Here is a 27152-nt window from a genome sequence, read left to right on the forward strand (position 1 = left end):
GCACTGGTGAGACACATCTGGAGTGGTGCGTCCAGTTCCAGGCTCCTCACTACAAGAGATGTGGGCATGCTGGATAGAGTCCAACAAAGGGCCACAAAGGGCCTGTAGGGAAAGGCTGAGAGAGGTGGGACTGTTCAGCCTGGAGAAAGGAAGACTGAGGGATCTTAACAATGTACAGGACTGAAAGAGGTTGACCAGAAAGGCGGTGGAGTCCCCCATCCCTGGAACCATTCAAGTGCAGGTTTGATGAGGCTCCAAGCAACCTGGTCTAATTAAAAATGTCCCTGTGCATGGCAGGGGGGACTGGACTGGATGACCTTTAAAGGTCTCTTCCAACCCCATACATTCTATTATTCTGTGATATCAATAAATACCTGAATCGAGGGTGCAAAGAGGATGGAGCCAAGCTCTTTTCAGTGTTGCCCAGGAACAGGGCCAGACGCTGTGGGCACAGACTGAAACACAGGAGGTTCTCTCTGAACATCAAGAAACTTTTCTCATGGTAAGCATAAGCGAGTACTGGCACAGGCTGCCCAGGGAGGTTGTGGAGTTTCCATCCTTGGGAGATACTCAAAAGCTGTCTGGACAAGGTCCTGGGCAACTGGTTCTAGGTGACCCTGCTCAAGCAGAAGACTGGACCACATGACCTCCAGACATGTCTTCTAACCTCAATGATTCTACGATCCTGTGGAAGGAGCATTGCTTAGGAATCCATGCCTGCAATGGATATCCAAAATTATGGTGCTGAGGCAACTACTTTTTCTTTATCATCTTAGATAAACATAGTGGGTTTTTATTTTGTCATGTGATCAAAACTATTCACTTCCAAATTGAAACTCTGCATCAGAAAATGTGTCTTATGTCAGGACCTACTTCTCAGTGTGATACTGACAGGTAGTGCTGGTGTTTTTCCTGTTGCAGAATGGTGCTTTATGCTTTCTGCACAGTTGGCTGGTATGGCTCAAGCCTGTTGGGCTCCTTATGTAGGCAAGCTGCAGAGGAGCACCATGTCATCTCGTGACAAAGAGCTCATGGTCACAGCCTTTGTCTACCCACAGGCAAGGAAAGACTGTGTCTGTTTATACTAGCAGTCAGCAAAAAAGTAATCACTGGTTATGATAAAACTTAGGGGTTTCCTCTTCTCTGCATCCTCTTGCATGTTTTGAAATTATGAATGTTGCAATGGTTTGCTCTAGTTTGCTGATAATCTAATGAGATTATACTAGAAGCTGTAGGCCTCCTAACCTTATTTTAAGATGAGAGCCTACTGGAAAATGCATCTCTGCTCCTTTAAGTTTTAAGGATAACTGTAGGTGGCTGAGTCTTCTTTCAAAGAGTGAAAGAACTCATTGCCACTTTAGTTTTATGCATTTGAAAGTATGTACTTTTCTACACAGAAATTACACTGCATTTGAATATGCAGTTGATCCTTTTTAAATATTCTGTTTTAAAGCCTGTTTATTCTATAGGCAAAGCATTACTCATCTTTTTCATGATACCAGTTGTTTTTCTGAATTCTAGGCACTTTTTACTGGTCATTTAATTAACTTCTCTGTGTGGCTGTGGAGTGCAGGTGGTTTGTTTGGGGTTTTTTTATGACTGTGTGTAGATGCAGTCTAGAGCACCATTTGCCATTCCTCAAAGCTAAGTGAACTTTATTCAAGGTGTTAAGATAGTTTGCATCTCTTAACATACTAACTGGAAAAGAAGAATTTCTCTTGAATTGCCTCCTCATAATTTTTAAGATAACCATCTCCCTTGCAGCTCTAAAATCCAACAGTATATGTAGGGTATTTTGCAATGGCACAGCAGTGAGTTTTCTCTGTAGCCTACAACCTTCATCTCTATTTCAGAAATGTAATGGTATGTGTTTGATGTAACTTGTGTATTCTTGTAAGTGTATCATTACTGGAGGTTTATAATAAAGTTCTACAATAAAAGATAGTTAAATACTTTAATGGGACAAGTTGTCTTTCTAATGGCAGTAAGACCACTTGAGTTACAGAATGACCATTTTATATGGTTGCATAAAATAATGTATCTTTAAACAAGGGTTTTTTTTCGGTGTGTTTGGAACAACAACAGTTGGCTGGAGCTAGCAGCTTTTTTTTTAGTGTTGTTTTTCCCCTTGTAGTAGTACTTTCCTACTATCTTCAGCCTACACTGTCTGAATTTCCCAGCTGCTCCATCTCTCCCTCCTTCGGTCTTTCTTGTCCTCCCATGCATGCTTTTCGTACCAAACTGGGCAACAGAGGGAAGGAGATGCTCTTCTTCCCACTCCTCACCCAGCTGAGAGGTTTGCACTCTGCAACATCGCATCACCTTGCTGTGTGCAGTTCAGAAATCTCCCACTACATGGTCCCTGAGTTAGCCCGTCACCTCCAGCCACTTCGTGATTCTGTGCTGGCCTGCTGTTTGATGCAGTGGCGTTAGGGACCTGATGAGCACTGCAGGTAAAGTCCAGTCTCTAGGAGCCACAAAAATAGGTTTTATTGCTTACTGATCTTGCAAGGCTAGAAATTGGAAGAGCTGTTACTTTTGCTGTATTTTGGTGACTTGATTTAATTTACTGTCTCCTTGTATTTTAAATATGGTAATGAGATAGTTGAACTAGTCAGATTATTGGATTTGGAGGTTTTAGCACAAGAAACAGAAACCTCTTGGTTTGCACTGTATACCTTCTAGTGATCTGTTAGTTTATCACAGATGTGACAAGAGAGCCACAGTGTTTCTTACTGAGGTTTCTTTGTTGACTTCATCGTACTCAGTAGGAAGCTTCAAGTACTGGTTAAACCTTAATAAAAATGTTTTTCTGTCATAGAACCAGAGAATTGTAGACTAGTTTTTGTTGGATGGGACCCTTAGAGGTTGTGTATTCCAACCCTCCCTACAATGAGAGGGGACATCTTGAACTATATGAGGTTGTCATCACAAGCCTGATTTAACGCTGTGATGTGACACCTTGTGAACCTTGGACAGCCCAACTTCTTTTAGGGAAAAGCTGAGAAGTTGCTTCCAGAATAGGCAGCTGGTTTTAGTAACTGACATTGTGCACAAGAAATGCCTGCTTAATTCATGCAATTCCAGCTTGATAGAATACTTTTTTGTAAATTAAATAATATAATGTAAGTCTTCAGATTGTTCTGACTTGGTTCATAGTCAGTGCTGCAGCGTGGTGTTAGCATGAACAGTCATATGCAACTGAAGTTTAGACCTCGTTCCCGGAAGACGTGCCCTTGGAATCTGGAGAGTTGTTTGGAGGAGGTGGGGGTGTATTCTTATTGGTACTGTAAAGGGCATCAAGGCGGCATATCTTCACAAATAAACTTCTTATAACCTTATTTTTAAAGCAGACCTTTAAGCCAGATGGATACATTTGCACTAGTTGTTCTTCTAGAGCCCTAGGTACACAACTTCAGAACTATGGAGTTCTCAATTTGTTACAGGTGTACATCAAGGTACCATAGATGTCCTCTGCCAAAACAAGCATTTCTGGTATTGCCAGAGAACTGCCTGGCTCTAATCACGAAGATATTAAATTAATGACTCGCCAAGTGATCCTGCTTGCATTTAAAGGCAGTTCTTGGACATAGGTGAACTGGACTGGCTTCTTATTTTGCCTACAGAAGTTTTAATATGCTTAACATGATCCAATACCGGCAACTGAGGTAGTCTAAATACCACAGCAGGGACTGATTAGCTTTTTCAGATCACTGCTTTTATTCACTGTTTGCAAAGAGGCTTAATCCAGTGCTGGAGATCAGGCGTCCCACTGTGCTTGTGGGTAGCTTTCTCTCACTCTTTGTGTCCACAGAGGCAGAAATTAGTGAAAAGTCTCCTCCTGCCTCTAACTTTAAAAGCTCCAAAATAGTCAAGTTAGTAATTTTTCTTAGGAGTGTTTAATGGACAGTGCAGAGAAAGTATAGCTGGGGTTTCTGCTTTGCAGCTTAATATATAGGCACATGATACATGCATCAGTGTAAATGCATGATGGTATGTGATTTCATTTACTATGTTAAATCACTTCAATATCCACATAAAATTAGGCAAATCACTAAAAATGGTTCTAACAGACCTATTCACATTATTTTTTGCTTTTTAAGTCACAGTAGATATTTACCAGCAGATCTCCTGTCGTCCCAAGCAGAGGTCAGCTGCCTTTGTGGTTCTTGGTGTTGCTTTTAGGCGTGTAATGATGTTGAATCAGTAAATAGACTTCTCTAGCAGTCATTCAGATGAACATTTGCAAATGTAGAATCGTCTTCTTCTCTGTGATGGGCTGTCTTCACCAAAGTTAGCAGCAATGGCAACTTTTTATTTGTAAGTCCACACATTGTTCCACCTTTTTTGTCAAGCTTCAAACCCTTGCGGCTGTTACATTGCTAAATATGTGTTTTGCAGGGCTTGGTGGTACTGGAACTTTTGGGCAATGAGGGGAGGGGAGGTGTGGACTGGAATTTGTGTTTCCATGTGGCTTACTTCAATAAAATTAAAAAACATGAAAAGCTGGCTATGACCTAGCTCGTGACTTTTGTTCAAATATTTCATCATTGCAAAGAGACAGGAAGATCTTGGCACCTCAAGCAGATCTGTGGAACCACAAAGAAAGAACTTCTGTTGCAAATATGAGTGACTGCAGAACAAAAGAGTGGTTCGTAGTTCGTAATTCCTTTCTGTCAAGTGCCCTAATGTTTCAATGCCACTGCTTTAAAATATCCATTATTTCACATATTAATATTATGGGGGCTTAGTATAATCAGTTTCCTTGCATTGAAATTGCCCACAAGTACTCTGTTAGAGTTCTGTGTAAGTTTATTACATTTATTGACTGGTGTACAAAAGTGTCAGGAAATTCAGAAAGCGGCTTCTGAATACATTTCAGTGTTTAGTGTGAGCTCCTTTCATACCTCCTTGTGATTTGTACCAATATGATTAATTTTGCCAGCAAGATAAAGGGAATACAGATAGCTACTGATAGATTTATTTAATATTTTTCCTGACAAAGAGCTTCTTGTCTCTGTAATAGAAGGGATTATATTCCTTAGAACTGATATATTTTAATAGGAACTCACAACTTTTACTACTTAGAAATAATTCCTTTCTTTGTTTCATGAATTAGAAACAATGAGGAGAAGCTGAAGTCTGCCCAAGCCAGGTGTTTCTTGTTGGCAGCCTGCTCCCTAATGACTCTGCCTCTCATACAGCAGCTGCCTGCTAGTCTCTTTTGTATGGCCTATTGTTGCTGCACACCCCTCGTTAATACACATGCTGCCCCGGGCAGACCCTGAGAATGACATCAACTTGCTTATCTTAGAAACCTCCGAACCTGATGCAGGGTGAGGAGGTTGCCTTGCATCTGCCTGGCCAACTAATTGTGAGCTCTGCGGGTCGTGATTGGCTCCGCGTCCGCACAGTAATAGGTTAAGCAAAGACATCGCGGGTCCATCTGTTCGTCCATTCATTGTTCTGCTTGCTTGCCTGAAGTCTGCAGCTGAAATCGTGTTAAGGACTTGCTTCTGGAACAGCTACAAGAGGCCAATGTCTGTGTGTTTTCCAGGGAACGTAAGTATATAGGCTTCTCTCTGCAGAAATGGGACGTTTCACCTTTCTGGTGTTGCCGCTGATGGGTTTGTATTTGGGCAACGTAGCAAGTGTGTGTGTCAGCTGAGATTTGTGCAGGTTGGGTGTCTCATGGAAAGAGAGGGAAAGAGGGAAAGAAATACAGTTATGTCTGAAGACTAAGTATGTTTAAGAGTGGTGATCTCACCCAGTGAGTTCTATTAAGGAACTTTCAAAAGCGTCAGTGAGTTTCCAAGAATTTGAAAATGGTAGGCTGTAGCCATGAGCAGAACAAATTCTCCTCTACTTCCCTGGGAGAAAGGGAAGGTTTAGGTTTTAGGATTTCCTTTTTTTTTTTTTTTTTTTTTTTTTTTTTTCCAAATAAACTATTATTTATTTTGTGACTGGCAGAAAAAGCTTTTTAAGAAAGGAAAAAAATGTCCATAGTCTCAATTATACTGTACTGGATGAAATTTCCTATGTTTGTGAGAATAGGAAGAGCTCCATGGTGGACTTTGTGAAGATGCTGTGGTGTGAGATACACCATTAGGTTGCTCTCAGGTGGGAACATGTTTTGTGCTTTGAAAAATATAAGTGTGTCAGATCAAGCTTGACTATTTTATAATATTTATAATTTGTTTTATATTTTTGAGTTCAGATGGTAGGCTGAAGAACAAGCACTGTATACTCCATGAGCCTGTGTTCCAAGGATCCTGTAAAGAAAAAAACAACAAAACAAAGACCTTCATATATCAGTTGGGAGGGAAAGAGAGCATATGAAAGGGTTAAAAAGAGGTTTGCATTTCTACCACATGCCCTATTGTGTGAACATATGCATGAGTCTATTGAAAGTTTTCAGAAGATGGGCAGGCCACCAGTTGCTGGTCTCCTGCAGTTCCAGTAGACATCTGTTGCCCCAGAGCATTAACCAATCTGTTCAATGGGACATCCTTCCTTTGTTGGATAGAATGATGCAGACAACAGCACTCGCTGAAATACAATGGTAATTAAATACATAGAATCTACAGCAGTAGGTATTTATTACATATTCATTATTTTATTTGCATTGTTGCAGTATCTTTATAATTTGGATAACTGATACATTCATTTTTTCCTTTTCCAATCAGCTCTGCACTTGTGACAAGTAATGACAGTTTTTCAACTATCTACGGTTTCAGTATTTTCCATTTTGTGTTTAAAAGACTGAGAAAAAGTCTGCCTGTGTGAAAACATGCTAAACTATTTCACTGTAGATTGTATCTTCAGCAACTTTTGACAGTCTTTTGAGAATACGCAATTTCTGTTACACTGTGCCGCATGATGCACTATTTTACTCCTTGTTATTTTCCTCTGTCAACTAAATTTGCATTAAATTGATTTTCTTATGCTCAGTTGTAAGTGGAAAATACTCTGAATACACATTAAAAGATTAGATTATCTCACATCTCTTTGAGAAATAGTTGTGTTTTGTGTGAGGGTGAACTAAAGAGCTGACTGTTGTTAAATCCCTAGTGGAAAACTGTGGTGATTTCTAAGAAATGGGAAAAGATTATACTTTTGCAATGTAGTAGCACAGTGTTCATCTGGAGTATTACAGTTATACTTGATAAAAGTCTTTGATTCAGTGATACAGTATTTTAGACCTATAACAGTGAACCTAGTGTGAGGTACTGTGGGTTTAGACAGGCTATAGTTTAAAACATACACTGTCATAAGTATGTCTAAATTGGGAGTTTTATCAACTTTTTCATTAAAAATACAGATTCTGCTATTCAGGTGTGGTGAGCATAACCAAAAGTTGAATACTTTCTAAATAAAAATTTTTTGACTGATGGTTGGTTGGTTGCCTCTCAGTTGAGTCAGAATTTGTATCGTATTTTTCCTAGCTATATTGCGTTGTATCATTAAGCATACTTTAAAACCGTATGTGCGTCATGAGAGTTCCTTGTAAATAAAGAGTGCAAGAAGTTCTTCCTTACCTGATTTTACTCCTTGGGTAAATGTGACCTTCTCTGGTTTTCATGAGCTTCATTGTCCTATGTATAGGTACACTGGTGTTGATTTGGAATACGGACTCCTTCAGTAGAGTGGCTGGCACGTTGCTGTTCACTAACCAAATCAAGATAAAATAATCAATGCCAGCAGTGTTCAGCAGTGACATCTGATTTTCATGGTTTTAATCAGTGAATCTCATAAAGGACATACTGGCAACTCCAAAGTCTAGCAGAGGTGCTGTTGACCACAAATAGAGTGTGCAAAGTTCACAAACAAAAAAAAATTGTCTGAAAATAGTTTTCATGGAGGGTTTAGGCCAAATGCCAGGAATAGGGCACTGTTTATGCAAAACTATTTCAGAAATCTTTAGCTTTGGATTTACAGTATATACATAAGTTTAACTACCCTTTAAAAGCAATAATATGATGACTATATACTTTGTATGGCAGATTTTCAAGCTGCTGCTCTTTTTACCTTCTTTAAATAGTTTCTGAAAACCAGCAGAGTTCTGTGCAAAAGAAGCAGTTACATATTGGAGCGAGGTGGAGATTGACAGGGGACTTAAAGCAAATAGATGCCAGACTTATTATGTATACATTCCTGACAAGGGACAGAGCTCAGTTTATGGTCATTTTTCATACACAGTTGATTTGCAAATCATCTCAAGGATGTTTCATACAATGCCTGATCTTCAGACGCATTCATATGCTAGTGACTCCTTTGAATGCCACTGGAGGGTGTTTATAATTGTAGTTGCTGTAAAGCACTTAAACTTCAAGGAAGAGACTACTGGAGAATGACTTAAGTATTATTTTAACTAACATTAAAAAAAAAATAAATCCTCTTTCTAATCTGTGCACTTCAAGCTTTGTTGATTCCAGGCTGTTAATATGCAGCCTTCTTCCCCCCTCCAAAAAAATACCCCCTCCCTTTACTTTTAGTTCAATACTAAAATGACATTTCACAGTACACGGATTTAGGCAGTGACCCATTATCTCCCTGTATTCTGTGGCAGCAGTACATGAGCCAGCTCAACTTTTCAGTCCAGCTTAAAAGTGTTGCCCATTAACTAGACTTCCTCGAGTCAGACCAGATTGTGGGGTTGGTGGAACAATGATGTCGGGGCTTCCAGATCGGTTTGGCAGCTGCATTGTTCTCTGAGGGGAAACCAGACGCACTTAAGTCCCGCTCTCTTTCATAGGCTTTTGTTCATACCAAATTATTCTTTTGCTGTGCTAGTATTCATGATGGTATGTTAAAGGGGTGCATCCTAGCAACTAAGGGCTGGTTGCTAAGCAGCCTCGCTTCCAATAGGGACTTCTTGTTTGAGATTTTTTTCTTTCTTTCTTTCTTTCTGTTTTTTTGGGGGGTGTCAGTCCCGTGAAGGCCACCATGTTGATTTTTTAAACTGTATCTTTTTATTGGGATATTGTTGTGATTTGTTACTAGCACTGTGCCATCTAGTGCATTATGTTAGTTAATAAATCACTGTGTGAAAAGGTTTGTTTCCTAAATTCTCATTGTGTTTCATCTTTGCTCTTGCTTGAAATCCTCAAGCTTGAAGTGAAGAGAAAGTAATATTCCTTGATATGCTGCTTGAGAGTATTACAACCCTACTGTCTTCTAACAATATTAGATCTGAATAAAACTTGAGCATTTTCTTTCCTGTCAGTCTTGCTTGGATTAAGGTGTTGGAGATGAAAACACTGCTGATATATTTATTTGTTTGTTTCAACTAGAAATTCTCAGGTAAAGTAAGTTTTTGTGCCCCATAGGTCAGAAGGTCCACCAGAGTGGTGATATCTTAGCACTCTGCACCTACAGAGTCTGCTTTTATTGAACCACAGATTGTAATTTTTGCTTGATTTTCTCTCTAAAGAACCTGGATGAATTTCACCTTTGTCCACTTTCAGATACTTGTTCCAAGAAGAGGAAAGTACACCGTATTCTTAAAATACTGGGTCATTCTTAAGCACCAACCTGTAAGTGGATGGGAAAGTTAATGTCTTTGCTGACACAGATTTTGGGTGTTCATGAGACATACCTGTAATTTCTGTTAGTATAGATCAAGAGATTCTGTTTGACAGAAAGTTTTATTGGGATTTATCCTCCTTGATGAAATTTGTGTCTGTAACATATCTGTCAAGTTCAAGTGAGGTCATTTGCCTCTGTCTTGCTTTTACATTCTGCCTTGCAAGTTGAAAGTGTGAAAGAGCTCTTTGTTTTATAGTCTTCCTTTAATGTAAATTCTTCTTATTCTTGGCAATACAGTTGGTCCATATGGTTCATCTTTATCTATGAGAAATAATTTATCTTTTACCTTCTTTATTGAAGCAGTTAGCAAAGATTCCTGTTTAAAAGAACAAAATAATGGAAAGAGATAGGAATCTGCCTTTAAACGCAGATAGTGGAAGTAATCTTTACAATTAAATGGGTAGCTAACTTCTGTGTAACTACTGTGATGCAAAATTCCTCCAGAAATAAAAGATGTGGTAAGTGTATGAAGTCCATAAAACTGCTGCTTTTCTTCTTCAGTTCTTCCTACATGTCTTCTATATTTGTATTTAGTTTTGATTCAGCAAAAGGCTTGCACAAGACTAGTCCAAGAGTTGAAATCAGCTTTTAATTTTGTTGCCCTGTTGGCTTGATGAAAGGTCTGTTGCAACCAGTGCAAAGACTTCCACTGGCTTTATTTGCCGTAAGATCAATCTGTGTCTCTAAATGCTTTATGTGTTACTAATACAACACACTGTTGAGAGCAATTAGTCTTTCTTGACTTAATTATCACTTTGTAAGGGAATTCAGGAATAGTTTGCATGCACTTGAACTGATAATGTCTTTTAGGGCCAATAAGTTTATTTAATTATGTTTTCTGTTACTATTTCATTTTATGTCTTATTTTTGCCTAATAAGCCAGATCATCTAGTAGTATGCTAGTTTCTTTCTATTCAGCAGAGTTGAAGGTATTTAATATACAAAGCTTTTCTACTATTTGTATTTTATAGCTGTGTTTTTTGTTATTGTTACAATGCTGTCTTAAGCTAGAAGAAATACCTTGGTTCCTTTAAATCATGACAAGGCTTCTGTGTCTGCATTACAGTAGGTAAACTTGCAGTGTTTTATTTCCTATTCTTTCATAAACCCATTTCTAGAAATGTTTGAGTATAAGCATTTGATGCACTCAGAAGACAGTTGATCAGTTGTTTATCTGCTTAGCTATAGATGTTCCTTAGGAAAAGTTTTTTCCCTCAAAATTTTCAATGCTTATAAAAAAAGGTTGTGTTTCTCTTCTGGGAGAGCATAAATGCAGTTCTGAGAAATAAGCAAGAAAATACAAAACAAGTAATACATGTAACCAGTTGCACCGTTTTTGTTCTCTCTTTAGGAATACGGAACACTTTATATTCAGGAATACAAGGAAAACAGCAAAGTGGAGTCAAGTACATGCAGCAGCTTCATGGGCTTGAAGGATCATCTGGGGCATGATTTAGGCCACCTTTATGTGGGGAGCACTGGCACACAAATAAATGCGGTTGTACCTTGGTCAATGGCGGAGAAGCCAACGATGGATAAGGTTAATTCTAGGAAAGAAGATGCAGACAAAGAGGCATCAGAAGAGACTTCTGGAAGCTCCAGCTGTGACTCTGAAGAAAGCACAAATTCTGATAATGATTCAGAGAGACTGAATAATTCTGCATCAGAATCACATTTATTGCCTAAGACTCACCGACAGCTGTGCCGATCTCCTTGCTTAGAGCCTCATATACTAAAAAGAAATGAAATCTTGCAAGACTTTAGCATAGAAGAGGCTCAGATAGTACCTAAGGAAGTAAAAAAGCCCCCTGATGTGGTGAAAGAATATCAAACCAAACTGGAGTTTGCACTTAAGTTGGGTTACTCTGAAGAGCAGGTTCAACTTGTACTAAATAAACTTGGTACTGATGCTTTAATAAATGATATTTTGGGAGAACTTGTCAAACTTGGGAATAAAACTGAGACTGAACAGACTGTAACTAATGCTAACACTAGTGTAATGCGCGAAGCATCGTCCATAGAGTCTCAGAGGTCAGAGTCTCCACTGCAGGAGGAAGTGACAGAGGATGGTGACAACCTGAGGCCAATAGTTATTGATGGCAGCAATGTTGCAATGAGGTATGTGACAATTAAGCTTTTCCTTTTATATTTAAATGGAAACTGAATGACCTTGTCCTGTTGAAGCACTGATGTTTGGTGTAATTTCCTGAAACTGTGTGCAGGTTCTTGCTCAAGTATCTTTGTTGACCACACAGTATGTATGCCAATCAATCTAGGCTGGAGGTCTGCAAAAGTTCCATGGTTTGTACTCATAGAACAACCATAGGTTAATGCCAGCTTCCCTGTGTAGGCAGCTATCAAATCTCTCCTTCTGACTGCCAGTCTAGCGCTTGATTTTCAGTAGGCACCATTGCCATGGGGAGTTGCTGTATCCAGTTCCGTACAGGAGGTTAAAGCAAATGTAAGATTCCTTACAATAAGTTCTCCTTGGTAGGCTAGTCTGTGATAATTGGTCTGTCTGTACAATTGGTTTGGGTTGTCACATTTGCAGTGAGGATTTATTGCAAATAATACCTGAGATTACTGTGCTTTAGATTTCCACTTATGTTCCCACAAATAATATCCTTACCTACAGCATTCACCAGTCATGATCCCAGCCCTCTTAAGTCTGTGGAGAGGTGTGAGGTTCATCCCTCATTGGTGATTAGAGGAAGAAGGAAAGGACAGAGAGAGACATGCGGAGAGATGGGGGTTTTATGGCTATATAAATGATTAAATGGCAAATTGATTAGTAACTAACAGAGTAGCTCATAAGGGTTATCTGATTGCTAGCACCATGGTTTAGTAGGTCAATTTTAGTCTTCTGATGAATTGGTGTGGTTTTCATTAGCTTAGTAGTAAAAGTTCATGCAAGAAGTCTCTGGGCTAAAGGCCCAGCGTTTTTTAGCTCCTAATCAAGTTAATTACCTTTAAATGAGCCTTTTAAAAATGAAGCTTAAATACAGCTCTAATTTATGCCAGTAGGTTTTCTTTATTTAAGTAGATGTGTTAGCCCATTAAGCAAGGATATTAATTCTTTGTAAATGGGGTATTCCTGTGAGTTCTTTCTACCTGATGTGTCATTCCTAATCTTTCTGTTCAACTTCAGATTTAAAGGAAGTATGTCCAGTTGAACAAACACTGTTCTGGTACTCAACCGTGAAGTTATCCAGAGACTTCTAAAATGGCTTTGGATTGTGTTTCACATAAATCCAAAACAGTTGTGTGTTAGCTAGTTAGCACAGCTCAGACTTAGTGGGTGGATGTAGATTCAACTTCTCCCACAAACTGCACTGAACACATTCCAGAAGTAGCTCCAGGTCAGTTGCTTTCCCTTAATGTTTATCATCTGTTAGCATAAATATATAGGACCTGCCTTCCTGTGCTCAATTTACTTTCTTGGCCACCTACATAAATGAGCCCAAATATGAGTGCATGCTATGCATGCTACAGGGCCTTAAAACACATGAAATCTATTAATAGAGCAGTCTCTCTGTATCCAAGAATTGGAGCAACAGAGCTTTATTTTTTTTCTACCAAATTCAATCACAGAATCACTCACTTTGGAAGGGACTTCTGGATATCTTCTAGCCCAGTCCTCTCCAGAGAGCAGTGTCAATTCAAGGCTGTATCAGGTTGGGTTTTGAATGCCTCCAAGGATGGAGACTTGACATATTCTCTGGGCCAGTGTTTGAATGCCCTGACTGTAAGAAAGTTTCCTTTTTTTATGTTTAAATAACATTTCTTGTATTCTAGCCAGGTCGTGCCTATTGTCTCTTGTCGTGTCACTGGACACCAGTGAGAAGGCAGTTTCTATCTGCTTTATTCCCTCCCATCAGTTATTTATAGACAAGGGTAAGATCCCCCTGAGCCTTCTCCAGCCCAAACCATTCTATGATTCTCTAGTACCAGTTCTCTCAGCCTCTCCTCATATCACAGGTGCTCGAGTCCCTTGATTAACTTTATTGTCCTTCACTGGGCTCTGTCCAGTATTGTCCATGTCTGTTTTACACTGAGGAGCCTAGAACTAAACTTAGCACTCCAGATGTGTCTCACCAAGGCTGAACAGGCTCCCTCATGAACAGCACCTCCCTTGACCTGCTGCCAACACTTTTCCTAATGCAGCCCTGGAGGTTGTTGGCCTTCTGTGCTGCAAATGCATATGCTGTCAGTTTGGTGTTCACCAGAACCCCAAGGTTTTTTCTTCAGAGTTTTTTCTCTTCAGTTGTTTTTCCCCAGCCTATATTGATGCCTGGTGTGAGTCCCCAGCTGCTGGACTTCTATTTCCCTCTGCTAGGTGCCTGTTGGTGCATTTCTCAACCCTCCCAGGGTCCCTCTGGATAGGACTACACCCATCTGATGTACTCCTCCCATTTACACATCCTCATCAAACCTGGTGAGGGTGCACTCTGCCCATTATCCAGGTCATTAGATCTGTCTAGGTCTAGATCATTACAGAAGATACTAAGCAATGCTTGTGTCTGTATCAGTCCCCAGGGTTCTAGTCCTAAGGAATACCCCCAGTAGCCTTTCAAAGATTACCAAGAGTGGTCTCACAATGTCCTTAGCCAGCTCCTTCAACACCCTTGAGGGCCCAGCAGCATGGGAATATCCTGATTCAGTGTTCCCTGACCTCTGCTGAGGGAAAGTCTTGTTCTGTTGCCTTTGCCCAACTTCCTGCAAATCAGGTGGACCAATTTTGAGCTTTGCAGAGGGGATGCCTGAAAATCAACCAGGTTTTCTGGGCCTCTCTCCTCTCCAGGGTCATACTGCATGGAATTCTCCTGAACAGGCCAATTCTGCTCTCCTGAAGTCTGGGTTTGTAACTCTGCTTTTTGCTCTTTCTTCACGGGATCCTGAATTCCACTACTCACAGTCACTTCAGCCAAGGCTGCCCCTGACCTTCACATCTCTGACTAATTCTTCCTTATTTAGGAGGTCCAGCAGGTTCCCTCATTGAGTCCTTAGTCACCCATGTTAAGAAATTATCATCAATGCACTCCAGAAAGTTCGTGGATTGTTCATGCCTTGCTGTGTTGGCCAGTCTACTGACAAAGATGCTTCTGCTCAGCCAGTAGTCAAGATGCTTTTGTTCTGCTTGATCAGGTAGATCCTACCTTTTTCTAGAAATGAGATCTTGATTATGAAAGATGTTCCCATGTTTGTAAAAAATGAATCCCTGTTGCTGACACCAGTCATGCAAACAGTTGCTTTCTATCAGGATCTCTCATTTCCCCTTCAAGAAAATAGGCAGTAGTAAATAAGCAGTTTAAAAGGAAAGATTTCCATTTCAACAAGTGAAAGAGCAATGTTCAAACCAGTGGAGGAGATACAGGAATTCACCAGTTCAGACTGTCTTGTTCAAATTTATGTATATACATGTCCAGGATCCTGCTACAAGTAATTAACCCATGAACTGGCACAGTCTGTTCTTTTCATTCCTCTTACCTTTCCAAACTGTGGCTAATGAGCTCTCTTTGGAGTTACTAACAGGACATGGACCTGTGCCCTAGGCAAGACTGTAGGTAATGTTTTGACAGATATTCTTGAGAGCTCTCTTATACGTTCTCACAGAAGAGGGTAGACTGATTTGTATTCTTACCCCCCTGTTGTCATACATGTACTTGATTATACTGTTTACTATTAGAACTATTCTAGATAAATACTGCTAATTTTCATTTAAGGGATATATTTAATGAGGTGGGCAGTGGAGAAGTTTTGTGGAGAAGGCTGAGGTGGGCGATGTCAAATAATAGAAGTAGGATGAGCCATTCTGTGATCCCAGAAGGATCAAACACTGTATGCTGCCCTGTGTTTCCATTGCATGACTAATTAAGGATGCAGTTTCACAAAACAGCTAATGAGTGACACAGAGCGACTTACTTTCATCCTTGCCTCAATCTCACTTTCCTACCTGCATCTCATCTAGTGACTGTGTGGCTGCAAAACTAGTTGATTAAGCTTCCTCATACAAAAAGGATTATTTGCACATTAGACCTGTAAATTACATGGTTTTATGGTTGAGAAAGCAGCTAGGTCTGACACAAGGGAGGAAGGTTCTATCTGATTATGTGACTGGATGTTCATATTTGTGCAACTGGTTGCATCCAGTCAAGTGGTGGTGGGTGCATTGTGTTCCTTGAGGGCAGTGTAGATCAAGGCTTGGGCCAGAATAATTTACTATGGCCAGCCAGGGTCAGCATATATGCTGGTCTAGTCTGGTGACTACTCCTGTTCCAGATAAGCTCCTTTAGCAAGCTGTAGTTTAAAAAAAAGAAAAAATAAACAAAAAACCCAACACCTCTCATTTATTTTTTGTCTTTTGATAGTGCTTGGAAAGCTTTTCTTATCCTTTAAGATGGTATTGCTTGTCATTCATGCCTTAAACTGAAAATGATTGGTCAGAAGCACCTTGTGTATTTCAGGTTTAAGGCTCCAGTATTGGCTAAAGAATATGAACTAGTTAGAGTTTTCAAAACAAAGCTAACTCCCCCTTTCACCTGAATAGCAGAAAGGTGGCTTTTGCAGGCTATGGCTTGAAGAATTGCCTGTTAGTTTCCATGGGATGCTTCAAATCTTGTCACGGTCTTTCATTTTCTAGCTTTCATGTTGTTGACTTAATCCTTTTCCAGAAGAGGAAAGATGACTACACGTTAAAGCCTAATACACACAGTCTTTTGTTAGAATGTTTTATGGATGGTCTGATTTTTTTGTGTGTGTGAACTTAAAATGAGAGCTGAACCACAAATTAGATAATCCCCTAGAGCAGCAGTGGAGCTCCTGGTAGACACTTCCCACAGCTGAGAGTGAAGCTGGACTAAGGGACAAGACCCAGGATTCAGTTATAAGCAGTGACCTGTCTCGGATTTCCAGAGAACTGTGTAGGTTTAACTCTGCTTCATAAACTGGGGGTTTTTTTGCATGTAGATGATGATGGTGATGTAATGCAAAATCTTCTTTTAGAGCCTTAGTCCACATGAGCATGAGAGGCATTAGTCCATTGACATAAAAATGCACTCAGGACGTTACTTAGTGTATGCTGCAGAGGATAGATACAAGACAAGTAACACATTTCAGTCAACAGTAGTTCTGTATCCCTGCCTGATGAGATTTGAAGTACCCTAAATTTTCCCTTTAGATAACTGAGATAGTCAAAAGAAGGTGATCTCTGCCCATCTAGCAGCAGCAGATCATCACCTCTTCATCCTTACATCTGTCTGCTCTCCACTCTGTTCTTGGACCTGCTCTTCATGCATCTCTGGTTTTCTCAGCTGAGCCTCTGCAGTCTGGAATGGAGGGGAGAAGGTCCTGTTTCTCTGTGAGACAACAGAGGGAAGGTTTTGAGATTGTCTTTGGCCCCTTCATTTTAAGACCTTCCTTTACTGCGGAGGTTACTTCTCTTTGTTTTATCTGAGCTTTGCTCAGGCTTTTGCCACCAAGAAGTGAGGAATAAAAAACAGAGTTGTTAGTTACAAAGACAGTGGGAAAATATTAACTACTTTATTAATTTTCTTCCGTTCCCTATTTGTTACTTTTTCCTGGCTACCCTGGGTGCCTTCAGACTTCCTTTAATAGTGAAAAGAATGGATTTAAATTTTATGTAAATGTATATAAAGCTTTACGTTGAAATCATATAGGCAAAAAAGAAGTCTGCTGTGCTCAGAGAGAGCACAACATTAAGATAGCCCTGAGAAGCAAATAATTGGATATTTTACTTGCTGTATTACAGTTTTTAGACAACCACTTTCACAATTACATAGGCAAAAGAACTGGAGTATTTTGATCACGTGCCACCGGGGTTTGCTGGTTGAAATAAATTAGTCTTGTTTTGAGCAGTTACATTCTTCTGAAAACTTCACCCCTAAGATTCCCATGCCATGGAGGTGTTGCTCTTCATTTTCCCCCTTGGAAAACCTTGGCCTGTGTATTTAGATGGCGCTTGATGGTACTTCATTGTACAAGGGAAAATGCAACGCAATTGTAGAGTTAATTTTTATTTGTGAAAGAAAGGTGCTGATTTGGGATTTTTATATTTTTTAAGTTATAAATTCACTCCCACTTGAAACAATATTTTGCGCTTTTCTTAGAACTTTCATGGTCAGCCATTCCTCCAGCTGTGGATGTTCTAGGTGCTTGGTGGCATCAGAAACGTAAACCCAGGCCTGACATGTAGCAGATACCCCAGGGCCATTAAGGACTTTCATCCACCTGGAGGAAGTGTGAGATACCCAAAGGTGCCTAACCAGCAGTAAACATCTCTGTTTAGGCAACTGAGTCTTCCCCGTGTGCATGAACAGTGAGGCAGGTCATTTGGCCATAGTAAAAGGTTCACCAGTACCCTGTCTACATAGAAGTTTTTTCAGAACTGCAAATTCTGTCAACCAAAGGATGGTTCGATGGTCTTATCTATGCCATATGTAGTTTTCATATGCCAGTTTAATTGCATATGTATTTTAATAAACTAACAGTTTAGCAGTGGTCTCTGGCATTAGCCTTGACAATTAGCACTGGCTTTGGCCTCTTCTTAGATCATATGTTGCTGAGCTTGGTAGACACCATTGTGTCCTGGTACCTTGATTCAGACATTCATCCTTCATTGACACTGATGGTCTAGTTTCTTTGGTTATTTTGAGGTGTCACTTTAAGGAATAGATACAAATATTTTTCCAACAAGTAACAATTATGTGGGTAGGAGCTTGTCACTGGCAGCTTTGAGTTTTAACTTCTCTTTGCCTGGTTTGACCTCTGACTGCTGAGTGCATGACTCTTGCTTGGTCAGACACCCACGCGTGTGTCTGCCTGGCAGCTGCGCTTGCTGTACTCCATAGAGTGCCCTGACATTGGAAGCCCTACAGACAAAAGGTGTTTTGAAGGATGTTACAGCTTCCAAGGCTTTCTGCCTTCAAAGACTTCAAAGCATTGAAGTAATCTGTTATGAGCTAATGAAAAAAAAAAAAAAACAAAACATTCAGGAACTGTTTAATCCATTTTGTGTCAGAAAGCAAAATATAAGGAATAAATGCAGGACTGATAGAAGGTCTGGAGAACTGAGAGGTGTTTTGGGCCAGCTTATTTCTGTGATTAGGAAATTAGTTGACCTTACATAAATAAATAAATAAATAAATGGGGTGAGGCTAGTGGCAAACTAGGCTGCCAGCCAATGAGTCACTAATATAATACAGGATGGAAATTCTTATCTGTCTATGCTATGGACTAAGTACTGTTTTCCTCCTGTGACATAATAGAATAAAATAGTTTTGTAACTCTCCAAATTTATCAGGCAGATCTGTGTGTTAGTTTTGTTCTTGCTTTTAATTAACATGCTTTTACGTGGAAAGTACCCTGATGTGCCTAGATTCCAGTTGTATAAAAAAACTGTATGTGTATTGCAACAGATATTATTGTAGACCTCAGCTCTAACGCCTCTTGTCATCAATGTGTATGTTTTCTGTGGCTGTCAAAATCTGAGAGCTCCATGTTGGTTTTAATATTGCATAAGAGCACACCAGAAGTTTTGTAACTTGGAAGCTGTCAATGATGTAGGAGTGTATACCACAACTCTTTTCATGACAGTCACTTGAAAGTCTATTTGGGGGTTTCTCTGTTACAAAGGTAACAGAGAAAATACTGTTCTCATCAGATGTTTTTACCGCTTTCTGCTTGCTCTCCTAGCCTGGAAAATACTTGATTGGTTTTTGCTTGGCAAGTGTTATACTACTTTTTTTTTTTTCATTTAAAATAAAACCACAACTGTGAACAGGCCAAATATTAAAGTGGTGATAAAGAGTCACTCATGCATAGTATGAAAGAGAAAGAGATACTTCTAAAGGAATATGCTGTATATTCCTTCAACTATGAGTGGTAGGTTAAACATAGTCAGCAAGCAGAACCAAAGCAGTATACACCAGTGTCTCACCCAGGGCTACAGCTGTCATCCTGACTGCTCTGAGCTTTTACATATAATCATAGAATTACTTAGGTTGGTAAAGACCTTTAAGATCATCGAGTCCAGCCATAAACATAAAGCTGGCAAGTCCACCACGAAACCATGTCCCTAAGTGCCACATCTGCATGTCTTTCCAGTGACTCCAGGGACAGTGACTCAACCACTTCCCTGGGCAGCCTGTTCCAATACTTCATAACACTTTTGGTGAATAAATTTTTCCTAACAGCCAATCTAAACCTCCCCTGGTGCAACTTGAGGCCATTTCCTCTTGTCCTATGGGAAACTACAGGCCAGTCTGCATCAGTTTGATCCCTGAGAAGGCAATAAAATGGAAGGAGTTTCCAAACATATAGAAGGATGTTGTAATAATATAATAATCGGGACGGTATTTTTAAAAGGAAGTTTTTTGACAAAGAAATACAAACATTTCCACTATTACTTGCAACTAACCAGAAAAAAAAAAAAGTCAGAAACAGCAGCATGATTTCAGTCTTTTCACCATATGATGTATCATAAAGCTGATGAAGCACAAAGATCATCCAAAGCCAAGCATCAAATCTACATGACAACAAAACAGAAGAAAAGAACACATTTTAATTATACATCTTTTTCAAAAACTTTCACACTAATCATTTACATTTCTTGGAATTTGTATCCACTCAGATACTAGCTTAGGCATGTGTCTGAAAAGGAGCAGAAAATGTGAACATTTCTGTGAGCCATAAATCCACTTGCTCAGCAATGCGGAAAAGCTCGTATGCACTGTTATGCATTCCATATTCCTGCTTTGTAGAGTTTAAATATATTTAAAATTTATGCTCTAGATGAAAGAGTTTTAATAATCTTTATTAGGCAAGAGAAATATAAGGAGCTGAACTGCCTGGTCCTCCCTCTGCCTTTAAAAATGTGGCTTCAGTTCCAGCCTGACTGAAAGCGATAGGCCAGAATGACCATTTCTTTCAGAGAGGGCAGGATTTAAATCCAGAAATGATATTTCAGACTTAAGGGAACAAACACACACTTACTAAAATACAGTCTTAACAATTTGCTGTCAGGAATGAAAAGTGATTTTATCCTTTTGAAAGAATGGAGATTGTTTAGACTAACAACAGTGCAGTGATTTCACTAGAATTTAGTAGCTGGACAAAGCCTTTCCCAGTGGTTTTAAAATGGATTGCAGTATATTTGTGGTTGCACATGACCTGCTGATAGCACGAACAATCATTTCTGGTACCAGGCTTTGCAGAGGAGGCCTAAAGGCTGACCACTGGGCACTGAACACACACTAAGTGTCCTCATGGTGTGTTGTCGCAGGGAGATGTGATTAAACTTGCCATGGCTGTAAATACTGTTGGCCATTTTTAATATGCGTGTGCATTTTAAATGTGACATATCTGTGTTTGGTTTGGTTTCCTGTTCCTGGGAAGTTACGAAATGCACAAAGATACTTTTTCAGGCAAACAAGCAGACCAATAACTGTATAGTATAAACCAGTGCCTAGAAATATTATTGCTGTGTTTTATTATTAGTGTTATTTCAGTATAATAGTGTATTTCATGATGTTGTTGTACAAAACAAGGAATGTGTTTTTGCAGAGGCCTAGAACCATAGCTAAACAAGGTACTGAGACACACAGATGTCTTGTTCCGGACAGTGTTCCTAGTATAGCTCTATATAGGCACAGGAGATGGATTTAAACTCACCTTGGACTACACTGTATTATCTAAAATCTACCTACTTTGATTATTATGACCAGTGACAATTGCAGTATCTTAGTATAAGATTATGTTTCCAGGTCCTGTTTCGGCATCATTAGAAGAGAAAGTCATATAGTTCCTCACTTAATCTGTATAATGATAGTGGTCTCCTCTTCTCCCCTTCTCTTTTTCCCCCTTTAGTTTGGGGCCTGTGACCTTCAACGCAGCCTCTGCTGAGGATGATACTTTGTGAGAGCTGTTAGCCATGACTCATCTTCTCTCAAAACCTAGACACAGGTGAACATGTACACCACCTCCTTCACAGGCTTCTGGAACATGAACTTTGTTTCAGAATTTTTCTCATGCTTACTGTGGCACTTCATCCATTGCACAATTACTCAAGCTCCCGCAATGTATCAAGGGTTGTACAGCAGTGCTATGTTGCAGAGGGCTGGAGATGGTAGGAACTTTAAAATGGTCCTACTAAAACAAACAAACAAACAAACAAACAAACAAAAATTTTAAAATAACTTTCTGGTGTTTTTCTTTACTTCAAAACATGCAAGTTGAAGGAACATTTGGGATCCCTGTGGCTACCCATCATCATACTGTCCTCTTCACAAATCACTTCACAGACTAACTTTCTGGAAAGCAGCTTGTGGTGTACCTGTTGTACATGACAAGCTAGCCAAGCAAGAAGCAATGGCTTGCTGCCATGCCCCTGTGTTTCTTCTGCTATGTATTGCTGTGAGGTTGGGAGAGACCTCACAGAAGTTGTACATGCAGAACACAGAATGACTGGAGAGGAGTCATCTGACTTGTTCTGGAAAGTGTTCAGTGAGGAAACCCCAGAATCCATGGGCAGACTGTCCCATTGATCAGTTAGAAGGCTGCTTCTATCATATTGTTTACCTGTTCCTTATGCTAGTTGAGGACTTTCCTGTTCACCCAGTCGGTGATCAACCACAACTGGCACAGGGACACATACCCAGTTGGGTGCTTGCTCTCTCCAACAGCAGAACTTGGGGACAAAATGTAACAGGAGCAAGAAAACTCATGGGTCAAAATAAAGACAGGGAAATCAGTCACCAAATACTGTTGCATGTCAAACAAATTCAATTTATAGCTAGTGAACTTAATTGTTAATTACTGATTGAGACAATGGGAAACAAAAAAGACAAACATTAAAATATTTAGAGGAAGAACATCTATCCTCTTATTTTCCCAGGCTCACTTCACTCCAGACACCTCTCTTCCCTCTTGTCATGGTGGCAGGTGACACTGGGTCTCTGCAGAGAGGCTGTGAGTGGCATCAGGGGTTGGGATCAGGACATGGCTGTTTCTACTGCTCCTTTCATTCATGCTTTTCTTCCTGTGCTCCACAGGCTGCAGTCCCTCTGGGGTTATAGCTGTTCCCCATGGAGCACCTCTTCCTCCACCACCTGCCAGGGCCTTGGTGTTCCTTCATTCCCTCCTCTATGGTGCAGCTGGCTGGAGCCAGGCATGCCTGGCACAGGGCATCCCCTGAACTCTTCTCACAGTGGGTACCCTGCAGCCCCCTGCTGCCAGAACTTTTCCACAGATACCCAGTGGTTGATTGCTGTTCTCTATTTTAATTACCTTATTTATATTGAAGATTGTTTTGTTCTTCCACAGGCTACTTTTTTTACTCTGGATTAACTACATGCACTTTTCAGCCTTTCCCCATAGACCTTGTTTCACTTGCTTTTGGATTCTTTCAAGTTCCTCTGTGTCTTTGTAATACATCATGCCCAAAACTGGATGTAGAAGTTGGCTGAGGACTCATCTGCCTTTAGAAAATGACATAATTGCGTCTCTTGCCTTACCTCAGACAGTTATTGCACAACAAATGCACACCTTTTGTTTTGCTTATGTCTGATCCATTTCTGCTGAACTGTCTCTCCACAGCTTATTTTATTACACAGTTAATTTCTCCTTCTGAAGTGCAGTGCAGAGCAAATTCTTAGTTTTGTCATGTAGATTTTGGACAGTCTTTTCAGTTTGCCTAATTTGGTCCTGCTGGAGTGTCTGCCTCCCCCTGGGGCCTGGAGTCCTTCTCTCTCATTTCAGATGGGATCTCACAGAGCTTCTGCAGCCAGGATCTGCTGCCTCTTCCCTGTGCTGCCATGCACACCAATGCTCAGTACTCATCTGACAGCATTTCTTAAACTTGTTGCAGCCTTCCATGTGGCCTTCTGTTTCAGACCTCCTGTGTTCCCTCATCAAGTCTCTGTGGTGCTTGTTATACCCCATACTTTTGGTTGGGCTATGAGGATTTTTAACACTCCTTACTTACATTTTTCCTTACTTGTTGAATCCATGTACAGAGGCTAAAAATGGTTGGCAGATTCAGTATCCCTCTCTGACACCATTTTGCAAGTGATGGCAATATTTGGGCAAGGCTCAGGCTGACTCTCAGTTGACTTTAGAAACCACGGAGCAAGTAAAGAGCATGACTTTGAGATTCATGTTTTGCTGTGCTCCACTTAAGGTCATAGAAAAGCAAAGTCATAAGAAATTACAATGTGTGTTTCAGCCACGGGAACAAAGAAGTATTTTCTTGTCGAGGAATCAAATTGGCGGTGGACTGGTTTTTGGAAAGAGGCCACAAGGATGTGACCGTGTTTGTGCCAGCATGGAGGAAAGAACAGTCGAGACCTGATGCTCTCATCACAGGTAAGCACTGTTCTGCCTTTACTGGTTTGTTTGATGCTTTGCATGGCATGAGTGCTCAAATGAACAAACCTTTAGAAATGAAAGACTATAATAGAAAGTATCTTTGATGCAGTACTTCATTGCAGTCTTCAGGAAGGAATAAGACAAAGCAATGCCCTCCTCCAAGTCCCCCTTTCTGCTCACCTGATAGATTTTCCATTAATGTTGCTACTTTTTAATTAAAGAGTGTAATTGCCATTTTGTAAAACTGTTTTACCCTTGTAGCATTGGCGGCAAAGAGGTTTGAACTTAGTGATTCACTGGGTGATCTTTCTTGTGAGCAGATTCTGCCAGGGTGCCCTGTCTGCCAGTCACCTCAGTGAGTGATTGCCCATACTGGGGTTACGGGAATATCCTGACAGAAAGGGAACCCTTCCCCTTTTCATCATAACTGTTAAAAAGTGGGACATATTTTGAAAATTTTAATTTTGGCTGTGTTTATCTAGAAAAAAATAAATAAATGTGGAGGCATTCATTTCTCGATCAAACTAACTCTGTGTGAAGGCTGGAGAGTTGTCCTCCTTTTGTTCTAAAGTTGAAGCAGAGGAGAATTCAGGGTTAAAAAATCCCTAGGATTTAGGGGGGAGTTGTGGGTTTGGTTTGGTTTTGTTATGCTAAACATGGCTACCTTTAAGGCGGGAGTGGGGGAGGTGAGCTTCTGAGAGTAGTAGCTCTGGCTACTACTCTCACAGAATCATCTAGATTGGAAAAGTACTTTAAGATCATCAAGTCCAACCTTTAACCCTACTCTGCCATGTTTAGCCCTAAACCATATCGCCAAACACTACATCTATATGACTTTTAAAGACATCCAGGGATGGTGACTCAGCCACCTCTCTGGGCAGCATGTTCCAATGCCTGACAACCTTTTCAGAGAAAAAACAATCTTAATGTCCAGCCTAACCACCCCTGGTGTAGCTTTAGGCCGTTCCCTCTTGCCCTATCACTGTTCACCTGTGAGAACAGACCAGCACCTACCTCTCTACAATGCCTTTTGTGGTAGTTGAGAGAGCACTAAGGTCTCGCCTCAGCCTCCTTTTCTTTAGACTAAACAGCCCCAGTTCCCTCAGCTGCTTTTCAGAAGACTTGTTCTCTAGGCCCTTCACCAGCCTCGTTGCTCTTCTCTGCACCCATTCCAGCACCTCGATGTCTTCCTTGCACTGAGAGGCCCAAAACTGAACACAGCACTCGAGGTGAGGCCCCACCAGTGCAGGATACAGGAGGAGGATCACTTCCCTAGACCTCCTGGCCACACTATTTCTGATACAAGCCAGGATGCCATCAGCTTTCTTGGCCACCTGGGCACACTGCTGCCTCCTGTTCAGCCCCTTGTTGATCAGCACACTGAGGTCCCTTTCTGCTGGGCAGCTTTCCAGCCACCCTTCCTGCAGCCTGTGGTGTTGCATGGGGTTCTTGTGGCCCAAGTGCAGGACCCAACACTTGGCCTGGTGGAAGCTCATACATTTTGCCTCAGCCCATCAATCTACTCTGTCGGAGTCCCTCTGTAGAGCCTCCCTAACCTCAAGCAGATCAACACTGCCTCCCAACTTGGTGTCATCTGCAAACTTACTGAGGGTGCACTCTCTACCGTTATCGAGGTCATTGATAAAAATGTTAAATACAAGTGGTCCCAACACTGAGCCCTGAGGGACCCAGCCAGTGACCGGCCAGCAGCTGGTTTAGCTGCATTCAGCGCCACTCTCTGGGCCCAGCTGTCCAGCCAGTGTTTTATCCAATAGAGAGCATATCCATCCAAGCCATGAGCAGCCAGTTTTTTCATCAGAATGCTGTGGGAGACAGTGTCAAGGCTTTAGGGGAGTCCAGGTAGACAACATCCACAGCCTTTCCCTCATCCACCGGGTGGGTCGTCTTGTCATAGAAGGAGATCAGGAAGAATACAGATTTTTGATAACCACATGCATTTTCAAATGTCTGGAAAGATCTTCACAATCCTTCATTTATTTGGTTGCTGCTGGAACATACCATGTTAATGGGAAGAACTTCAGTGTGAGGGTGGTGAGACATTGGAACATGTTGCCCAGGGAAGTTGTCGAAGCCCCATCCCTGGAAGTGTTCAGGGACAGGTTGGATGGGGCTCTGAGCAACCTGATCTAGTGGGAGGTGTCCCTGCCCATGCAGGGGGGTTGGAACTAGATGATCTTAAAGGTCTCTTTCAACTCAAACTGTGATTCCATGATTCTGTGAAATATGCAGCCACCTGGAATTTTGAAAAAGCCTTAAAATTACTAACTTGAGGACGGTTCTAGACTGTCAGTATTTCTGAGAAGCTTCTTGGTTTAAACAACAGCTGCATCTTTCCTATTATTTACTGCTAATCATCACATGGGAGATGTTGTTATTCTTTCTTAGTGAGCAAATCACCTTCCATCACACTCTTACCATTTACCACATGACTGGGTGGGGTAGTGAGTACAAAGAGTTTGGATTCAATTTTAAATCCTGAGCTTTTTCTACTAAACAGATAAATGCTTGTATCAACTACATTGTTTATATATAATATTAATGCTGTATTTCTTCGTATTAGAGTCTATTTTCCTTCCTAGATGGAACGCATTCCCTGTCAAGTGTCTTGTGCTACAGAACAGTTGAGTTATTTGAGATCTAAACCATTATTAAGAGCTATGACTCATATTCACTGTGTGAGCATTATTTTCTGGAATTATTTCAAAAGATGTTTCTTGTTGGGTACTGTGAAGAGATGGAAGAGGTCTGTCTTTACCCAGGAGCTCAGTTATGGAAAACCCTTGGCTACACTTGGGTGTAGCCCTCCTTTCACTGAAACATGCAGTATTTTAAAACCACCCCTTCAACGTGAAAGGGTTTTTATAGAATCATAGAATGGTTTGGGTTGGAAGGGACCTTAAAGATCATCTAGTTCCAACCTCCCTGCATGGGCAGGGACACCTTAGACCAGGTTGCTCAGAGCCCTATCCAACCTGGCCTTGAACCTTCCAGGGATGGGGCATCCACAGCCTCCCTGGGCAAACTGTTCCAGTGTCTCACTACCCTCATAGTGAAGAATTTCTTCCTGATGTCTAATCTAAATCTCCCTGTGGTGAGCTGATGCTGTCACAGAGGCTACCAGCTGTCAGGATGCATTTTCATGGATCACTGCTGGGTCATGG

General features: G+C 40.7%; 1 protein-coding gene across 1 annotated transcript in view; it reads left to right on the plus strand.

Moving 5' to 3' along the window:
- ZC3H12C (zinc finger CCCH-type containing 12C) overlaps nt 1–27152 on the plus strand; it is a 45276-nt gene that overhangs the window by 8486 nt on the left and 9638 nt on the right. The window contains exons 2-3 of the mRNA XM_051635377.1: nt 10940–11706; nt 23828–23967. Of these exons, the coding sequence (XP_051491337.1) occupies nt 11012–11706; nt 23828–23967 (835 nt within the window). The 5' untranslated portion in view covers nt 10940–11011. The remainder of the gene's footprint in view (nt 1–10939; nt 11707–23827; nt 23968–27152) is intronic.

Source organism: Apus apus, chromosome 1 (assembly GCF_020740795.1).
Source record: "Apus apus isolate bApuApu2 chromosome 1, bApuApu2.pri.cur, whole genome shotgun sequence".
Lineage (NCBI taxonomy): Eukaryota > Metazoa > Chordata > Aves > Apodiformes > Apodidae > Apus > Apus apus.